We start from the raw sequence: 20,493 nt of genomic DNA on the forward strand, positions 1-20,493 counted from the left end.
GAGAAGCATTAACTGCTCCTGCAACCCACAGAAAGGTCACGGATCAGCAAAACTGTCTCATTACTGAAATAGATACTGTACCAAACTACAGTTGGTGGTAAACTCATCATGTGTTGCTAACCAAAAAAAATAAACAAATCACACCTGAAGTGCTACATCATTTTTGCTCAGTTTTTTTAGCCTTTTTTCCTATGCCCTAACATGTAAATGATTTGGCAAGGAGCTGACCAGAAAGGTGAAGTTATTAGTGAGGCTGAAGAAACTAAGCAAGCTTTTACTTCCAGTCACTCCAAGCATCCAAGGATCTTGCAGGAGGAATACACATGCTTAATTCTGTAAGTGACAAATGCAACACACACATATCTGACACTGTCATTCAAAACATACACATTCACAGACTTACTCATGCTCAGAGAAATTAACTGATGTTTTAACTAAGTACCTCAAGACCAGTTTTCAAAAGATGCTGAAACCCTGCCTACTTGCTCAATCAGGTTTTGCTTGTTTTGTTACAGCTAGGCTGTCTGTTTTGATCCTTCTACCCACTGACCTAGCTCCAATTACGTACTAATGTCAGCCTGTGAACACTGTCACCTAATAGAAGCACAAGAGTGTAAGTCTTAGATTTTTCTGTACCTCCATCACTGTTTCCTTCTTCTGTTATGATATCCAAAAGTCTCTCAAAGGCATTTTCAAAGGCAACAATCTTCTGTATGGCTGCATTGCTTTTTGTCAATTGCTGTAACAACAGGACTCCCTTGACAGGTTGCGGAGAGAAGAAATCAAACTTAAGTCTTATTAGAACTACATTGCTTTTCACAAGTCACAGCTCTTACAAGGACGCTAAATCAGCAGCATAATTCTTGGCCAGAATCACAGGACAGAATTGCATCTAACAGCTCAGCGCATCTAACAAAACCCACCGTGGACACCACAGAAGAGTTCCCTTGTGCCTCACTGCACTTCGACATAGAAGCACAGTACTGTTAAAAAGGACACTAAGTGGCCATAGAGAAGAAAGAGGAAACCTGTAAAGAAACTCATCTTTTCTGTAGTAATTAAAGCATTTTGGCATCCAATGAGTAAAAAAGAAGAACTGAAGTTAACCTGGCAGAAGGCCAAGAGAAAGATCAGTTAACACACCAGAAAAACCCTACCCAAGGGTCAATGTTTGCATTTAATACACAGTAACAGTTTGCCTTTCTTAATGTGAATTGTGGTAAGACATCTGAAAACCACACAACTGACATCTTAAATGTTTTCAATTAGCAACCACAATGGATTATTCACATTTGTTTAACTTAATCCAAATTCTGCACAAGTGCTAAGCAATTCAACTGGCAGTTACTACTTATTAAGAGAATAAACTGCCTTTGTTCTGTACTTACATCATTTCGTATAACCTCCCTGGAGTCTGCTAGTAAATCCATGAGTCTGGAAACACCTGTAAGAAGTGCATAAAAAAAAAAAGTATAAAAAAAGGTGCCGGGTTTTTTATCCTGTAGGTCTTTAAAACACCTTGCTTGAGACTCCTCTAGCCTTCTGCCATAATGTGTGCTGAGCTTCCAGCTTCAAATTTAGCAGCAGTAAACTCAACTGCTTACCCATAGGGCTGACAAGAATTATCTGCTGCACTTGAGGTCCTTGCTGCTTTAAAAGAGATGTAAGTAGTTTCACTCCAGGCCAACGAACATGGAAATCAAATTCCTGCAAAGATGAAAAGGAGTACATTAAGTAATAAATTCCTCAGTATTCGGCTTTCTCTTCTACACACCAGTTATGAACAGACACCAAACAGGTAAGGGATTTAATCTCTTCTCAATTGCTTTTTCCATCCATCCTATTACAGCACATGGCCAGCAACTCAAAACACTGTTGTATTCTGTGGTTCTTTCTATTTTATTATCAGCAACATGAACTCCCAGCAGTTTCCTTTCCTCCATCTCCTCTCAGGTAGCGTTCCTAGCTATTTCTTCCTTCAAAAAAACAGTAAGTCACATACTCCAGGGGTCAGCCCATACTCCCCAGAAATCCAAAAGGGAAAGGAAAGCAAGCCCTTTCGTATCTTCTTCCTATTCCAAAACAGTAACAGCAGCTTCTTTTAAAATTGGGTCTCATCAGCAAGAGAAAGCTCAAGAACTAAATGAGTCCATTGAGCTCAGACTTGACCAACCACAACCATTTGGGCTCCCCAAGTCAGTTCAAACTCATTCAACAGCAGTGACTGGACCTACATCTCAACTGAATCACCTCACAGAGCTTTCTGTACTTCTAATCCTGCTCGTTTTAAAGCATCACCTTCAAGTAAGCCAGCAGATCACTAATTTTGACAGGCAGTCTTATTTTAACTCTGTTCCAAGTTACAAGTGAAAGATGAGTGCATGTCATCCTTTCCTCAGCACCCTACCTACCTCAGTCACTGGCTGAGAAAAACACCTCCACCTGCTGCAAAAGAGAGGTGGCAGCTAATCAGTCTTCTCACAGTCTCACCAGACTAGATGATTTATAAAGCTTTTTCTAAAACTGACTCTTGTACACGACAAACCCTGAATTGCATGTATTTCTAGCAACGAGGATGCTGAACTAAGGCATCTGTAGAGAAAAAGAATGGATAACCTACAAAACACATTGCAGGCTTCCAGCTCTGCAGAATGCTATACACCTTTTTATCAAATGACACTTCTGTGTGCGCTTGTACACCAAGCTCATTTCAACAGTCACGCAGCTACACCTATAGGTTTCACCCATCTTTAGGACAAATGCTTGCTGTTTTGAACTTGCAGACCTCAAATTTGGATCAATAACATCACCAGCACCCTGCTGCAGAATAAGACCCTAGTCTACCTTGTAACAGATACATCAAACAAGTACATCCTGGATTTTCCTAAAATACATATTGCAATTACGCATCTCAGGAGTGTATTTATAAACCAACCTTTCACACTCACGAAGTAGTTTTACAGGACTGTCAGCCACAAACAAAAGTTTCAGAGATAACTTTACTAACTCACTAACCATAGTCTACAAAACTGCTCCTGATTTGCATTTCTATCTATTGAGGCCATAAGCTGGCATTAGGGGATATAAGCCTCAGATATACTGACAAATGTTTAAAACCGCTGAAAACATGACTTAAATTCCATACAGAAAGAGTAGAACATCATCTTTTTACTAAAGATGGACTCCAAGGAGGGGGAAGAAAAAGAAGAAAAAAAAAAAGGAGGAAAATAGATTCACATTGCTCTTTCTTTCAAGCAGGATCATATTCTTAGTTTTAAAACAAAATTTTTAACAGCTGAGAACAGAGACAGTCCTTGAGGATAAAACCACTGGAAAAAGAGTTAAACATCATGCTGATAGAAAGCAGTCACTCTTTCTACTTCAACTGCATTTCAACAGAAGATATTATCTCATTATCATTTAATGATCACCTGAAAATTATACTTGCACATGTGACAACAGTTGCAGTTTGTGGAGCAATATTTTTCACTGTTTCCAATCAAATATCTAAAACCCTTTCAGTGTTACCCTGCTTGAAAAGCTGCACTAATGGCATACATCCAGGTCATAGTCTTCACTCACCTCCAACCCCATGTTCACTATGTCTAAGAATAGCTCACAAATGACACAGGCTTCACTAGAAAGACAAAAACATAGCTTTATCCATCAAAATAACCTCCCTGGACAGTGCTACACATCCCTCAGTATTGCCAGTATGATACTGTTACTCACCTCCACAAGAGTCAACAAGAGCGTGACATTTTCTTGTTGTTTAATGAAAATCTCTGTGAACTGACTTCCCAAATCATCAACTTGTTTTGGTAAGTTTTCTTCTGTAATAGTAAAAAAGTGTGTTACAGCACATAATTAGAAGGACTTCAGGTAGCTGTGATTTGTATTGTTACAAAAACAGGACCATGGGTGACAGTTTTATAGAGTCACTGCTATAAGGTTAACTGACTTATTTTCAAAACAAACACTGCTGGCAAGCTTTGCAAAAAAGAGAAAACCTACATTATTCTAAACATAACTTCTATTGAGAGATACTTTGTTTTAAATGCAGGAGGAAACCAAGAATCTACTAAACAAATTCATTTCATCATTAAAAGAAAAAAACCACACTATTTCCATTGATCATATCCAATCAGATTCACAGTTCTCACCCCCATAGCTGCCTGTTAGAGATATAATCAAGCACATGCCTAAGTGAGGAGAGAATTCCGGGAGAAAGAGAACCCTCCCAGCAGAGGAGGCACAGAAAGTCTCAAAGCAGCTACGTTCACATGCAGCTGAACTGATCTGGTAGAGAAGTTCCTCATAGGGACCATTCACTAACGTGCAAAAGCAAAGTACATTTCATGCCAAAAGGCTTGAAGCGAGCGGTGGGGAATATAAACCATCTAAAGCTAAATGGCTCAAACACCTCATTTACTTATTTTGGTTTAGCAATAGAAAAGACTCAAAATCAGGAAAGGAGAGTAAGTTTGAAACAGATGAGCATCAAAACCTCTCAAGTCTTGAAATCTGAATTAATTTCACATGGGTGAGGAAGTGCCATTCTGTTATTTACTCTTCAGTTGTGCAGAATTGGGGTAGCACACAAATTCTGTCTTACACCATTGCTTCATGTGTCATTGTTGCACAAACAAAAAACAAATGCAAAACTGTCCCACAAAACAATAGGAAACATGCCAACAGCATCTCTGCACTGCTGCTGTTTTTCTAGGCTGAGTGACAATTTACAAAGCTATTTCACAAAACAATGGCATGTAGGTACTACTCATTAGTGTAGTTAAGGAATTTCCATAGAATTGCTCTTCCTCAATTTTTCAAATTAAAAGGGAGGTTTTTCACTATACTTTCATTTTGGACAGGAAGAGAAGACATTTCACTCAAATCCAGCAGAGTTTCTGAGACTTCAGCATTTTAACTACTCAAGAGGAGTTCAAATCCAGCCCCACTCAACAGGGATGGGAATTCAGTTGTACATGACACCACTGGCTACCCCGTGTGAAAGGAGTCTCTCACTTTCTTAAAAAAATAGGTTGGTTCTTTGCTTGGTCGTCTTTACACAAGGCCTCTTGCAACAGTACAGAAGAGTGGTGAGCACAGAGTAACTGCTGGGAGGGCAATACAGAAGGACACGTGCACTTATGTCTGACTCCAGCCAAGCACCCTTCTCCCTACAAAGCTTCCTCGCCCTGCGCATCCCCTAAACCACTTCCTGCTTTGCTGCCATCTCTCTCCAAACCTCTAAGCCCCTCCTGTCCCACAGAGCATACTGCCACCCACCCAGGCTCTGCTCTGTGTTTTAGGCAGCTCAGAGAGCTCAATGCTTCATTGAAGAGCCACAGCAAAGGCAATACTGTGCATCTTCTGAATCAGGTTGCCCTGCAAATCACGCAGATGCGCGTTCAGTGCTGCGCCATCCCATGCTAGCTGATCAAACCACAGGCACAGGAACAGCTTGAAGCATATAGCACAGAAAAAACATGGAAAGCCACTGAATTTCTGACCAAACCCAAAGGTCTGATTTGATTAAGTGAAGGCAAAACAGGGATTTTCCCTCCTCCTTACACTGCAGGATTTACAGCCTTATCAAGGAATCACCAACAAATTGTTAACAACTAAGCAGCTATAAAAAGGGTCAAAAACCACCTGTAATTTTCAAACTCTGTACTTTGTTAGGGGTATGGCAAAACAGAGAAATCAAAAGACTCTACCATAAAAATCTGGCACCAAGAAAACAATTCTAATTCCACCAACGCAATTCAAACTGTTGGCAATGACAATTCACTGCAAAGTATCGGGTTTTAAGATATAATTTTTAAGGATTTCCAATACAGGAAAGACATCAGAGTAGCCAATAATTTCTTTGATGTAGTACAACTAATATTTCTCCCTTAAAGCAGGCTTACCGGTAGGTAGCTTACAAGAGGGAGAGAAAAGTAGCATTAGTCTGCTGTAAATTTTTAGCTGCAGAAACAATAAAATACTAACAAAAGATGACAAAAGGGAGAACAGACTGGGAAAATAACTCTGGCCCAGGCACATAGCATCTAGCAGAATACAAGTCCAATACTGAGCTCTCTGAAGCTGAGGGGCTTATCCAGCCTGGGTTGCTACTAGTTTACATGAACAAGCAAAACAAACAAACCAACCAAACCAAAACCACAAAACCAGGTAAGCCAACTCCACAGAAGTTCAGTTGCTGCACCTGCTATTGTAGAATAAGAGGCAGCTCAGCTGAGAATCACACACACTACAGCTTGCTGCAAACCAAGGAAAGCCCACAGACTTAAACTTTTTTTGTTTTAAGTAGATGCTTAAGTTAATATTTTACTTCGAATTTTCTGCGAGCTGTGACTGAACACCTTTTCATTTACCCAGACGCAGCTACAAATAGCAAGTATTTGAACTATGTATTCCTCCTAATGCCAGCTCTTAACCTTGCACAAGCTGCAGGTGCTAAGGCAAAACCTGAGTAATATACACAGCCTCTTACAAGTTTGATGTAGTTTCTATTTATTCCAAAAGCTTGACTCTAGTTCAGGATGTTTAGGGTTCTTCTGTAAAAGGGTCAAATTAAAGTTGTGGTAGATTTTTTTTTCCTTCTCTCGACACTTGCTTTTTCCTATCAGTATTTCTTCTATTAAACTTAAAAATTAAGAAACAGAGGAAAGAGAAACTGCATCTTCTGCTTCTGCGGATATACCACAGGTCTCACAATTCCACCCATAATTGCTTCTTAAATCCACACATTCACAGTGCTCAAATAAAGAGAATTACTTCAGTTTGCTAAGATTAGCTCTTAGGGATTCACTAACAAGCAGCAACACAAAATAGAATTTAAGCTTAAAATAAACAGATGAAGTGCATTTTGATAAAACCAGTTTAAACAAGGAGAACACGTTAGTGGTAACTTAGGGGAGAAGTGAACACTGTATTTTAACATGCATTGCTTAAAACAGACACTGTGAAGAATGCTTACATGCAGTGCATGCACTTGTGTCGAACTTCAGGGCTTCTTGAAAACAGAAACTCTGTTTACAAACTTTTGCCCATTCAAATCCTACCAGTTCTGAAGCTGCACGCTTTCATGACATCCCAAATGAGAATTTATCATTATTACAATTGCTGGTGATCTGCTGGCATTCAACATGCCCAAGTCACGTAAGAAACAGATTTGGGAAGACACTTCAGCTCCAAAGAAAATGCATAGAGCAGAAAGCAAAAAAGCTTTCAGTAAGCTGCAATGCAATTCTTTACAGTGTCCTTTTCAAATGGCAGCGAGTGTTATGGGTGTGAGTAGCAACCAGACCTAAAACAAAGAGCCACATTTATGTAAGTAAAGGTTCTTTTACCTTCAGAATCATCTGTCAGTGCAGATAAAAGAAAAAGAAACAAGAGAATGGTTTACAAGTTGAATAGCTTTCCAAACAGCACAACCAACAGCAGCATAAGCTCAGATTTTCAAAGCAGCCATCCTAGCTTTCTACAGCAGCAATTACTCCTTCAGGTAGTTCTTATCAAAGTGGCTGAACTAAACAACTCTGCACTCTTTCAACACCGGGGTTGTCACATACGTAAGTCTGTCAATTGTTCGCTCTTCCTGAGTGCGCTAATAACATTCTTGTTGAGTCCATAATCAAGGCCGCTACCATGAACATATGGATTCACTAGCACTGTAAAACTCTCATCATCTCGTTCAAAACCTCTTTCATCAAGATAAGGCCACTGGATGAACAAGGAAAAGAAGGGCAAGTAAGCAAAGCAACAATTTGAGAGATGGTTAAGAATAACGTATCACAGAAGTATTTCAGCTTGTAGCTACCTAAGACTAGACAGTTCACTGTAGAAGGCACTATGGAAGGACATACCGCACAACATAATGCCAACATATTAGCAGAAATTTATTCTTATTGGAGAACCCTGACCTACCTTCCATAAGGTTATTTATCACTTAAGGAGCCTTTGAAGAAACACTTTGGGGTAAGTACTGCAGACAAGAGACTTCAACTCAAGCAACAGTATCACCTCATATTTTGCCCATTCACAGGAGCATTTACACTCCACCACAAGTATCTCATTTTTTGGTTACCGTTACAAGTGCCATCAAGGCTAGAAATACTCTTGAGATCCACAGCAAGCGCAGGATGTTAGGAACCCACAGATATTTCATCACCTTGAGCGTAGCCTTCTCACACTGTATTCACACTTGCCTAAAATCTGATATTTTTTTTTTGGACAAGCTGGTACAATGGATTTTCATATTCATTCACTCAAAAGCAGAATGGATATCCTACAAGTCTTTTTATTTGTTTTTTATATTTTCCTCTTAAAACCTTGGCAAAAAGTCTACAACTGTTTGGCTTACGTCCCTGGTTTAAACAGTGATCAAGCAAAGACTTGATTTGCAAATACTAACAGAAGTGGTGTTCCAACTAACACTCACAACAAGGCAGAAGCTATACATCAGAAAGGTCAGGTGAATCCCGCAGTTGGCTCTACTACACAACCTGCTTCAGATTAGCAAATAAGTCACCTGCTGCATGACCTTAACTAGTACCTGGTCTCCATTCTCCCCAATGATAGCAATGAGAGCAAGCCATACAGGCTCAGCATCTGACAGACATTGCTCTTGGATTGAGGCTTCCTCCCAAGGTAGCACTTGCATGGCCCTCAGCCAGATCCCATCCCCACTCTCCATACATGTCCTTGATGCGAAAAACAGGGAAACTTGGACTGTCCAGCTCTCTGCACCATTCACCCTTCAAGAGCCTGAAATAGTTATTATCAACAGATGTTTTACTTGCCAGAAGCATCTGGCTCTTCTTCAGCCTGGGCACTTGTGGCTCCTACTCACATATTTAGTTTTAAGAACATTCTTCTTGTCCCAGCCCAATTTGGGTTACTGCTGTCATTTTCCTCAGCCTGGTGGTCCTGTGAATAGGCTTATTTTTGAGAGCAGCAACCATTTTACTGGCCTTTGAGACCAGTTTTGATGGCCTATTAAGAAAGGCCTTTATAAAGAAAAAGGCAGAAGAGGCAGGGAGTTGGACAGCCCAGCTTTCTACCTCTGCATCTATCTTGGGAAGGTCAGGTCAAGTCTCTTTGTAAAATGGCACAGCAGGGCTGGAAAAGAAGGTTTTCACACTTACATATAGCCACCTTATACAATAGGTACCTGAGATTTTTATCTCTCAATATCCTTGTTCAATCACCAGATAGCAGTGTCCCATTTGACAGTAACAGCCAGAACTGTCCTTTCCCAATAGCAAAGAAAGTCACTATTCTTTATGTACAAACTAGAAAAAACAATTAATTACCCCACTCCAACCTGGCTGCTGTTCACAGAACACAGATTTTTTAACTAGTAAGAGATCCAGTACTACTGTAATGCAAGCTCTGTACAATGAGATTTTTAGCACTGTCGTAACAGCTACACAATAACAAAGCAAGTCTCAGCATTAGTAAATCACAGGTATTACAGTTTATAATTTGAACAAAACCACCAAGGAAAGCACCCCCACAGTTAATACAACTATGATTACCAAGTGCTTACCTTGCTCCTCCTCTTCTAGGTCATTCGATATTACATTGTAGAGAGTGTCCAAGGCATAGCCAATTATTTCAGAATCTGAACTGCAAATGAAAGAACCGTTTTTCTTTAATAACTTATTTCCAACTACTCTTACAACATTGTTTTTCTGCACAGGCAGTTCCCTTTAGATCAAGTGAGAAGGACTGATGCTGACACACACGTTGTTATGCCATGTAACCATGAGCTGTCTGGTCCCTGAATGGAGTCAAGCTCCTTTTCCCAGTTCCATTTCCTCAGGTGGCCACATCCAGAAAGTCTGGTGACTCCAGAGGACCACAGGAAGCTTTGCTATAAGCGTGCCTTCCATTTTCAGAGTCACTCTTTCCAACCTGCTCCTCAGGTATACCAGGAGAAGTCTCTGGGATGGCTTCAGAACCCTTCCCAGAAAGTCACCCAAGGAAGCTGCAAACAAGCTTCAGCACCATCCCAGGAAAGACCCTCTCCACTACGTTGTCAGTGAGAACTAGGGGCCAAAAGCTTGCACTCCCCGTGAATGAAATGACAACAGCGGTGGATTCTGGCCAAACAGGCCAGCCTCTGTGTCACCAACTCTGACTACACCCAGTTATTAAGGGTTTTTGAACTCCAAAGCTTCCCTGGGAAGCTGCTGGGCAGCCAATCCAACCTCAAAACATTAGTTCACCTGCTTATGTGAAGACTCTTCTCTTATTAAGCCCTGTTTTAAGTGAGACCCATTTCTGCATTACAAAGACCCAACAACCTGTAAGCCCTGCAACAAAGACACAATGCAAGAGATTGGCAGGGGGATGTAACCACTGCTGCTGCTTGCTTTGCTGCTCAAAAACTAGCAAAGTATGATAGCACAGCTGGTCAAGAACCAAAGGAAAATAAAACCTAACATCACAAAGGAAGGCACCTCATTGAGCAGAAGGACACACCTCACAGCTATTTTCATGTCTTGCCCAAGCATCAGAAGAGCACACTGCCAAAACAAGACCTTTCATTCAAGCTTTTATTTGCTTCCACTGATCTCCAAGGCATACAAATAAGGCCTCCACACCAAAGATAAATTTGCATTTTAAGAAGCTATTAGACCAGTTCAGAGCAGAGGCCTAAAAAACAACCTAACCAGCAATCTTAAAAGTCAAGCCTTAACTGAAGCCAGCTATCTCTGCTAGACCACTACAGGACAGACCTATAGTAGTAAGAACACTAGAGATGCCTCAAGGTGATCCACCATCTTTGAGAAGAGAGAACGGGTCAATTTGTACCTGCATTTCTTGTACCACTAATGCAAGGGCTTTAGTGAGCTGTCAAAGTGACACCTCACCTCCCTTTCTACCACTTTCACACTAAATCAAAAGGTAGAAATCATCAAGTGCCAGTGTAGTTTGTTCTTTCACATTGGTTTTTGAATTTAATCCTTGTGCTGCTGATGCCCTCCCAGGACACATCGGTTTCTCCTCAGCATGTCACTCAACTCATACCACCTGCTTTTAAGCTGGGCTGTAATGGAAGCAAAAGGGGAAAAAATTATCTCCTCCTCTGCCAAACTGTTAGTCAAGGCAAGCAAAGGAAGCTTTCAGTCCGTGTAAACCAGGGGTCCTCAAACTTTTTAAGCAGGGGGCTGGCGCGCGGATGAAGCGGCAGGCAGCCATCTGCGGCTGCTTGGTTTCCCCCCCCAACCCCCGGCGGGGGGGGGGGGGGGGGGGGGGGGGGAGGAGGTGGTCAGGGGGGTTCTGTAAATACCGGGGGCCAGATTGAGGACCCTGGGGGGCCCGTAGTTTGAGGACCCCTGGTGTAAACAGTCTCATTCAGCAGGTATGCTCGCGTTTCCAGCCTGCTTATGCTTTCCATTCATTGCAATTGCAGTTCTTCAACACTATACTACAAAGCCAATCCTTTCCTTTTTGTGCAAGTGAAACAATTCCACATCTGAAAACCACTTAGAAAATACTATTCCTGGAGAACTAAAAACCAAAACAAAACAAAAGCAAGCTGTAGCCTTGCTTATCCTTTCCTTTGTTAAGGAAATCACAGAAGCTACAAAAGACCAATTTTATGTAGATGTGGTAAAAGCAGGCCTTGTTTCTTATGTTGAAAGAGGAACACATCACAAAATTAGGACAGCAGCATCCTGTCTTTGCTGTTCATTGCCCTGCTACCATCGATGTGCTGTTCACCACATAAAACATTTACAACATTTTATTGATTATTCTGTTCAGACTGAAGCTGTGCAGCTTTTGCTCTGTAGTGGAACATCAGTCGAGAGAGAGACTTCCTGTCTCTCATGCATCCATAAAAGATGCGAACTTTAGACAATGCAAGAATCCAGCATAAGCCACCCTGGGCATCTTGCCTCTGCTTGTTGTGCTTTTGTGTGGCACTCAACCCAGATGTCAGTGCAGCACTCCATGAGTTCACAAACAATAGCAGGGACTAATCATATGGAAATTAAGGCACCCACGTATTGTCCTGCCCAGGTAGGGCGCCTCAAAAATCCTTTTACCTATTCTTCTAAAATTCCGGCATTTCAGCGTCAGAACAGAGACAAGCATCATCTATATTGTCAAGAAAAGCATGGAAAAGCACAGTGTTTCTATCATGTCATCAATCACAGCATGCCTAGAAAGGAGGGCATTTTGTTACCCCTAAAAACTCAAGTCATGGAAAAGTTATCAAAGGGGTAATGACATTTATATTTCCTCTTAAGAAAGTTTTAATGAGAAGTGTATTACAATTCAAAAATTTGGAACTAACAGCACATAAATAATTGAGGTTTGTGCCTTAAGGAAAAAAAAATTCTTAGGTTCGTATTAGGCTTCAAATTATTAGAATCATCATGTTGAAATTAAAAACCTTGTTAGATAAGTAGAACCAAAGCAGTAAAGATCAAGCCGACTTCTGGCTCTGGTGCTTTCTGCCACACCAACAGTTAAGTGGTACTGGCCCATCCTACAGCTGATGCCAAATTTTTTTCAAAATAATCCCCAGTGGGATGTGGCAATATCTAGACAGCAAGTCAGGAAAAGTCCTCTAGTAGATCACAGTTCCTACTTCATATTCCAAAATAAATACATGGCCTAAGAACACTGGTGTGTACAGAAGTCTGTAAGATTAAAGGCTGACTCAGGAGCGTCATCAGGTTCTGGGATGGCTGATGCACACAGAGGTAAAAAAATAGTGAAAAGTCAGTTTTCTATAGAACAAGTTTTAAGCACTTAGGCAGGAGCTAGAGCTTAAAGCAATCTTTAAGTAAACCATTTAACAAGTGAAATGATGTCTTCGTGTAAGAGACAGAAGTGGTGTGTTTCTGTTCCAGTATAAAGCCTGTAAATAATTCCAAGCAACAGCATAAGATCTGAGGACAGAACTGAGAACAGAGCACAAGAAGCACTAACCATTTCAGCACAGCCACACAAAACAGGCCTCTTCCCTACTAAAATCAGGAGATGAAGCTATAAATGCTTCTCACCCTGTACTAACAACTTCAGAATTAAGAAAATATTAGTATGCCTTATAAAGCAAAGAGCTGAAGAAAAGATTCACTACAAGGGAAGTAAACATGCTGCAAATGGAAGGAAGGAAGGAAAGAATGAATTACTACTGCAGAGCTGACACTGTACTTGTGCTCATCACTTCAAATTTCAAGGGAAGGAACAATTGATTCACCAAATCCAGGAGATAACTGGCAGTGAATGACAGCTACTTTTTACTCAAGGACTACACTAATAATAGTTAACAATTCTCAGAAAAGAGCTGTGCTATGATACTTGGCTGAGAAGGTCTTAAAACTAAATTACTTTTTGATTAGATACTGATTTCACAATGGCCTTATTTGCATTAGGAAATAATCAACTCCTACCAGCAAAGTTGCTTCAGTTTTTCATATTGCTATTACATATTCCAGCAAGACAAATGCTGAAGATCGAACAGTTGTGCATCTTGAACTATTCCATTAATTTCTGGTAAATACATAATAGGAAAGCACATTTGCACGTCACTGTTCTCATGTTACAGTACTGTGTACATCAGCTATCCATTCCAATCACACACTCAAGTTCTGCAAATTTAGAGACCCATTCCTGCTGCTGGCTCATCTCCCATAAGTCATGCCACCCAAACATCCCATCCCTACAGAAAAGGCTGGAGAGCCAATCAAGCCTCACCTGACATGGCCCAAACAAGCCCTGCTTCTACTCAGCTGGGAACTAAGAGGAAAATCCCATGGATTATGTTCCCACAAAACACAGCAACTACAGGCATATATCCCAGATGACACACAGATAGGAGCGTACCATCTCCAGTCCATAAGCTAACAACCATCAGCATCTTCATGGCCAAAATGCTTCACCTCAAGATCTCAGTCACCCATCTGCAGACCAACCTAGGATCAGTGAAGAAGCAGACCTCCCTAAAGCTAAGCTACAGAGAAAAACAAAAGCCACCATTTTGATTTTAGTATACTGGTTTCCTCGTCCTTTCATATTTCTAATCAAGTTAGACCACCTGTAATCTTAAACTCCACAGCAACACAGTCAACGTACAGCACCAGCACATGTGAATCACTCACATGAATACAGTGACATGTGAGAAGACAACTTGAGTCAATCACCGACTCCTGTTTTCTCTGAAGTTGCATTGCTGCTACTTATTAAAAATAATCTTAAGCAGCTACAATGCAAAAAAATAAAGGAGGAAATCAGCATTTTCCACTTCTGCAGAAAGCTTCAGGGCACCTCAGGTGGACACTGGAAAAGTCCAAAGGTCATACCTACATACACACGCTGCAACAGCAGCGACAGCACAACAGCAGTGACCTCCATCACACCACCATCCTCTCAGTCCAATAGGCTGGTCAGCCTGAGCACTGGGGACAGCTGAGCCTGTGACTCAGTTATCAACCAGTTACTCAGATGAACTGGCTTTGATTTCTATTCCTACAACTGCAAGTCCCCAAAGCCTCACCTCTACAGCCACTGACACCAAACAGTGCACTCACACCACCTGTAACACGTACCTGAACTTACACAAGACACAGTGGCTACAGCTAAACATCTCTCAAATGAACCACAGCATCTAACACTGAGGACAGCTGATGTGCTGGTCCACTGACAAACATGCAACAGGAAATCAGCCTGTCAATATTTGTGGAAGACAGCTTTTTTTTCAGCTGGAAAACCCCAAAACCAGAAAAATGTATTTACTGTTTCTTGAACTGCAGACCAAGTCACACAAGACATCTGCACAGAGCCCCAGCACACACAAATTCCAAAGGGACAACTGGAGCCCTAAAAGCACAGCTCTCAAGTTCCTGCCCGGAAGGGTCTGGGTTAGTCTCAAAGGAAAGGAGATCAGCAGAGCCCCGCCTCCCTTCTCAAAGTTCAAATCTGCCCTCAAGAGCAGATAAGTGGATGAAAGCAGCCTCCTTGACCTAATTTTTCTGAAGGGTTTCCCCTTCATGTCAGTGACAGTTACTCCTATAACCTTCCCTCTAACTGTTCGCACCACACAAGCTGCATGCAGGCCAGACATCCATTTTTAACTACCCAGCCAACAGAATGGAATACACTGGACTCGCCTAGACACCAGCCCCAAACCTTCCCTTCCAGCCGGTGTAACTGGCCAGGCAAGGGAGGCCCCCAGCAGCCTCCAGATGAGCACCAAAGGGTTTCTTGTCCTACATACGTAAGCAAAGCACAATGCCTCCTTCTAGACACTGAACTGCTGCTTTTCTAGTTCCTCCCTGTCTTGACATTAGAAGACACATTCCTGCTTCCCATGTACACACATGTAATTATTCCAAGTATGCCTTTATTACTGTTTTTTAATATATATTAAATTTACCAGCTTTACATTCAAATCCAGACCAAAAGACCATACCTAAGCACCAAGAATGCGCAGTACTTGAAGCTTAAATCAGAGCACTGTAAACAGGATCGAAGTCACGACATGTGGGTACTATCAAGTACAGCAATGCAATTAATTGCAGAAGGAGATGGATAGTAAAGACACTTGAATTGCTAGTTACGTAAATTCTAGTCCATGTAAAGTATTTAGACTAATGTCATCGGTCTTAACAGCAACCATGGAGTCCAGCTCTCCTATTTACATGAACCCTTCAATATAAATGCATTACTCCCCATGACGGAATCGTTCTACCAATCCATCTGATGACACACATCTGAGAAAACACACATTTGCTCACTTCATTCGTTTCCTCTTAATTCTGTCTAGTTCACCTTTTGCCCGGTAACATGTTGATTTGGGTTACTCCAAACCCTGCATTGAATTAATATTGTGATTTTGGATTTACCTTTCCAGAGCAGTGGAAACCAACCACTAGAAAGCATTAAGACATGCTGTGCTACCACCTTCACTCTAGAACTGGTCTTTCCATCCCTCATGCAAGTTTCTGGAATTCTGCTCTTTTTACCTCTGATTACAGTCTGATTAGGTTTACAATCATAAAAAGCCACTGTGACAAAAAAGCTGTTAGAAACCCTACTCCCCTCCTTGCTTTATTAGCACAGAGAACAAAGTCTGTGTTTGTTGGTTTCAGCAGCAAAGAAGGGTTGGGTTATCAGCTGCAGGCAGCTGCCAAAGTCAGCAACGTGCTTACCGGTCTGTCTGAAGAACATGGATGAGATGTTCCATAGCCTGTATGCCTACCTCCAATCGGTATTTCTGTTTGGAGAGAAAGGGAACAGTTAATGCTCTAGGCCAAAATCCAAACACAGTTTTTTAAGCAACACATCAAAAGAAGACGAAGAGCCGTGCAGCTCTGCAGGAAGCGCAGTGTTTACCTTGGATAACGATTTGAGAGCACGCACAGCATCCCTTCGGTCATCCAGTAATGTGGAAGAAGCTACTCGGTCACACAGCTTCTGAATCTGGAAGCGTACAAGACACGGGTGATGAACGATAACATGCCACGACTCCAAAACGCCCCCAAAAATCACAGCTCGGCGGCGGTAACCGCACGGGAGAGCGCTGGTTCCCCACGGCCAGCCGGCGACTCCGTCCCTCGGAGCAGCAACGGGCCCCGTATGCCCGCAATACCTGAGCGGCCCAAAGGCTCCTGGCGCGGCCCAGGCACAGGCGGGGAGGCGGCGAGAGCCTCCCGCGGCTGCCCCCGGCCCCCGAGCCGGGCGGGCAGGGCGCTCCCGGCCCCGCAGGGCACCGGCCGGCCCGCCGGGGCCCCTCGCAGCCGTCACCCGAGAGGCACCGAGGACAAGCCGCCGGCCCGGCCCTGCCCTGCCCCGCCGAGGGACCCGGGGCCACCGCTAGGCCCCGCCGAGCTGCGGCCCTGTCCCGCTCACCGTCTCGGCGCCGGAGGGCTGCGGCCCGGCGCTGGGGCCGCCCATAACGCCCCGCAAGAAGTTCATGGCGGCTCGGCGCGGCCAGCGCCGCTCGCCCCGCGCCCCCGGCCCCCGCCGCTCCCGGCCCCCGCCAGCCGCCCCCGCGACGGAAGCGGGCGCCGCGCCTGCGTCGCGACGTGGCGCCGACGTGGCCTCCGCCGGCGGGGGGGCGGGGCTGGGCGGGGCTGCCGGGGCCGCGGCCGAGCCTGAACGCTGCCGCCCGGCTCGGTCGGGTCGGCCCGGCCCGGCATGGCTCGGTGCCCTGCTGCCCGTGCCGGCAGCCGCCTTACGCTTCTCAAATACAGTGGAACGCAGGAAGGAGCTCAGCCTTCGCTCCCAGCTGACAACGCTTTGCGCCAGTAGGGCTCGCTGCCCACCTTCGGCCTGCATTTTTCACTAGGGGGAAAAAAAAAAAGCAAGTGCAAACCAGAAGGGTTTGCTCAGGGTAATCCACAGGGGCTGCAGGCATGAACCTGCCTCAGCGCCAAAGCCAGCCATCCCCTGTAAGCCAGTTACACACACACCCCCAACATCTCTGGGGTCTGCGTGCCCACAACAAATCAATGAGGCCTGGAATTCAGAAACTGTTGGCTTATAATGGAAAAGGACAGTGGTAGCTGGGTACAGTACCACATTTTCAGAACCAGAATCAGCTCAGTGAGAAACAGCAGCTTAGCCAGACACCAACGATACTTCAGCCCACAAGCAGAGCACGAAGTAGTTCAATTTCTTTCAGATGCTTGATTTCCTCTTGCTGGATGCTACTGCAGCACTTTCTGTATTCCTGCTGAGGAACAACAGCCAAGGACCAGCCCTCCAAACACTTCCCACACCGCATCTGCACGTGAGCTCCCAGCCTGGTGCGGCCCTCCTGGTAGTCACCCACAGGATTTATGGGTTCCCAAAATATGGCAGTATTTTGGGGGGTTCTGCCTATCAAATTACAGCAACTTTTCTAGCAACAATGGCAAATATTGATTTGCAAATATTGAAAGAAACTGATCATCTTACTCGGGACCAAACTAGTTTGTTTCACTCCAGGAGAAAACGCCTCTCACGTCACAATTTAAGAGCTTTGGGGATTTTATTTTCTCCATCAACTGAGAAATTAAATCAACATTTTAAATTACAGAATTGAAAGCAAACATTTACTCTTTCCATATTCTAAAACTAATAGCTTCCTCTCCCATCTAAAGACAGACACTAAAAATCAATTCATTTGTCTAAAAAAGATGAGCTATCACAGCAGTCATTACAAAATGGGCTTTCATCAAGCAGTTTTGTTCATCCCTTGTAACATTAGAAGCGAAGCCCTGAGCACCTCCAGTCCTTGAGCTACATAGGGTTTTGGATGCAGCAAACCCCCCAACCTAGTAAAAAGAAGCTGCAGGGCAACCTAGTCTCATTTCTGTGATTTCACACACACACACCTGCAATTCATCTCTCACCTGCCCTACATTCCTCTCTGAATTCCACCTGGCATCATTTTCCATAACGGGCAAGAAAACCCAAACTTACTCTGCAACTCACAGAGCTCTCTGAGGTGCCACCAGGAACACACCGAAGCCTCAGGGCTGGCCACGGTTTCCTTTGCCATTACCCCTTGTTTCCCTGCACAGACATCCCTCAGCACATGTCCCAGAGCACTTCTACCTTCCTGGGCAACAAGGAAACCTTCACTGAGGCTTACTCACACAACAACCAGGTGCTTTTCTGCCAGCACAGCCGCATCAGCAGTTTCATGAGCCACAGCAGGGCAAAGCCAGGCTGCAGTCACAGCATACGCCTAATGCTGGCTTCACTGTCCTCCCCGATGCTGCGACCTAGCACAGCACGCTGACCTGGAGGGGCTTTGCATTGCTGACGCTGCTTGCCCACTTCCCAGCAGCAAGCTGGCTCGGCAAAATTCAGCTGGAGCCAGCTGACACACAACTGTCCTAGTCTGTAAATTCCTGGGATGCTATCTTGCACTTCATTGCCTGATAGCAGAAAAACAGGTTTTCGCGGGGGGGGGGGGGGGGGGGGGAAGGAAAAAAATCCTTCTTTTAAGTAAAAGTGCTTTGGATACCATCAAGGTCAGGAAAGGCTCCCCTCCTTCCCAACCAGGACAGGTCAAGGTACTTACCTTTCAGTGGCAGCCACACAGCAAAACTAATCAGTAAGGTTAGGCATGAGGAGATTCTGGCCCACATCAAGAAGAAAAAAACAACATAAGCCAGGTTCTCACACAAAGCAGAGTTCTTTATTATAGTATTTCAGTGCTTGCATCCTCACATACACAGCCTCAAAGAAAGAAAGGGATTTGCCCCCACCGAGAGAGCTATTTGATGGGCCCCAACTGCTAGCAAAGCCCTCCCAAACACAGGGTTTGGTGACTTAATACACCCCAAGGTCAAGCTTTTGTCACACTGGCTAAGAGTTATTTGATGTTTAACCTACAATCATTATTTTAGACCTCAACATAACTCACAAGTTTTCTCTGTTTCAGTGCAGAGCTCTGAAGTTTTAACTGAGCTACAGAAAAGGAAAGAGCTCTAGGCTGACTGCACCCCGTATTATGTAGGCTGCCGGAGATGTCCGCCAAAAGCAAAACGGTGCTCCCGTTGAGACGCCGCCGAGCCAGAGAAATGAGAGATGTCAGGACAGCGGCTACCGGGCCCACCCCGGTGCACTTGCTTCCAGCCAGCCTCCGCACCAGTACCCGGCCGCGCCACCGCGACGGGCACCTGGGCTCTAACTACGGCAGGGCTGACAGCACAGTAAGAACCGGCCACACAGACACACCTTCCGCGGTACGTGAGAACGCCACAAGATTAACAAGGAGCACAGGGCCCCTCACGCCCACCCAGAGGCCCCGCAGAACTGGGCCGAGCCCCCCGCCTCCCCTCACACACGCTAACGACCACCCGCCCCGCCAGCGCTCGGCGGGAAACGGGCGCTGCGGGGTACGTCACGGCGGAGGGCGGCGGCGATTGGCGGAGGCGCGGCCCCGCCCTGCGCGGGCAGAGCGCAGACAATACGGGCGGCGCAGGCGCGCCCCCCTTCGCCCCTCCCCTGGCGGCCCTGCCTGCTCTCTCCCTCCGCGCAGGCGCGCCCGCACGCACGCACAGGCACGCGCGCCCGGGAGCCGCGGCCGCCCCTCCCCCGCTCGGCCGTGACATCGCTGCCGCCGCGCCCCGTCCTGCCCCCGCTGCGGGACACGCCAAGGGACACGTTCGCCGCGCCCGACATCAAGCCAGGCCCAGGGGGGGGACGTGCCCCGGCCCCGCGCACCGAGACTTTTTCCCTAGGTGAGTGGGGGGGAACGGGGCTAGGCCCTGGGGCGGCGGGGGTGGCGGCCGCTTAACGGCCGGCAGGGCTGAGGGGAGCGGCGCGCACGCCGGGCGACAGCGCCCCGGGGCCCGGCTTTGCCCTTCGCCGCCCGCCCCGCCTCGGCGCAGCCGGGCCCGGCTGCTGGCTCCCGGCCCGGCTCCTCGCCCGGTGCGGCGCGGGGGCGGCGGGGCCGGGGCGCAGGGGGGGTGGGGGCTTTTGTTCGCCGTCACCTTGGCGGCGTGTCGCCCGCCGGCG

At 45.1% G+C, this 20,493-nt stretch overlaps 2 protein-coding genes across 4 annotated transcripts in view; one reads left to right on the plus strand and one right to left on the minus strand.

Moving 5' to 3' along the window:
• Positions 1 to 17,043, minus strand: part of USO1 (USO1 vesicle transport factor) — a 37,010-nt gene extending 19,967 nt beyond the window's left edge. For both annotated transcript variants that reach the window (XM_055702854.1, XM_055702852.1), the window contains exons 1-8: positions 16,888 to 17,043; positions 16,372 to 16,458; positions 16,188 to 16,252; positions 9,566 to 9,645; positions 3,733 to 3,833; positions 1,605 to 1,707; positions 1,389 to 1,444; positions 637 to 757 (exon numbers count right to left, since the gene is read on the minus strand). In XM_055702854.1, the coding sequence (XP_055558829.1) occupies positions 637 to 757; positions 1,389 to 1,444; positions 1,605 to 1,707; positions 3,733 to 3,833; positions 9,566 to 9,645; positions 16,188 to 16,252; positions 16,372 to 16,458; positions 16,888 to 16,953 (679 nt within the window). In that variant the 5' untranslated portion in view covers positions 16,954 to 17,043. The remainder of the gene's footprint in view (positions 1 to 636; positions 758 to 1,388; positions 1,445 to 1,604; positions 1,708 to 3,732; positions 3,834 to 9,565; positions 9,646 to 16,187; positions 16,253 to 16,371; positions 16,459 to 16,887) is intronic.
• Positions 17,044 to 20,002: 2,959 nt separating this feature from the next.
• Positions 20,003 to 20,493, plus strand: part of G3BP2 (G3BP stress granule assembly factor 2) — a 30,017-nt gene continuing 29,526 nt past the window's right edge. For both annotated transcript variants that reach the window (XM_055708198.1, XM_055708206.1), the window contains exon 1: positions 20,003 to 20,216. The gene's annotated coding sequence lies outside the window, so the exon portion shown is untranslated. The remainder of the gene's footprint in view (positions 20,217 to 20,493) is intronic.

This window comes from Falco cherrug, chromosome 1, assembly GCF_023634085.1.
Source record: "Falco cherrug isolate bFalChe1 chromosome 1, bFalChe1.pri, whole genome shotgun sequence".
Taxonomy (NCBI): domain Eukaryota; kingdom Metazoa; phylum Chordata; class Aves; order Falconiformes; family Falconidae; genus Falco; species Falco cherrug.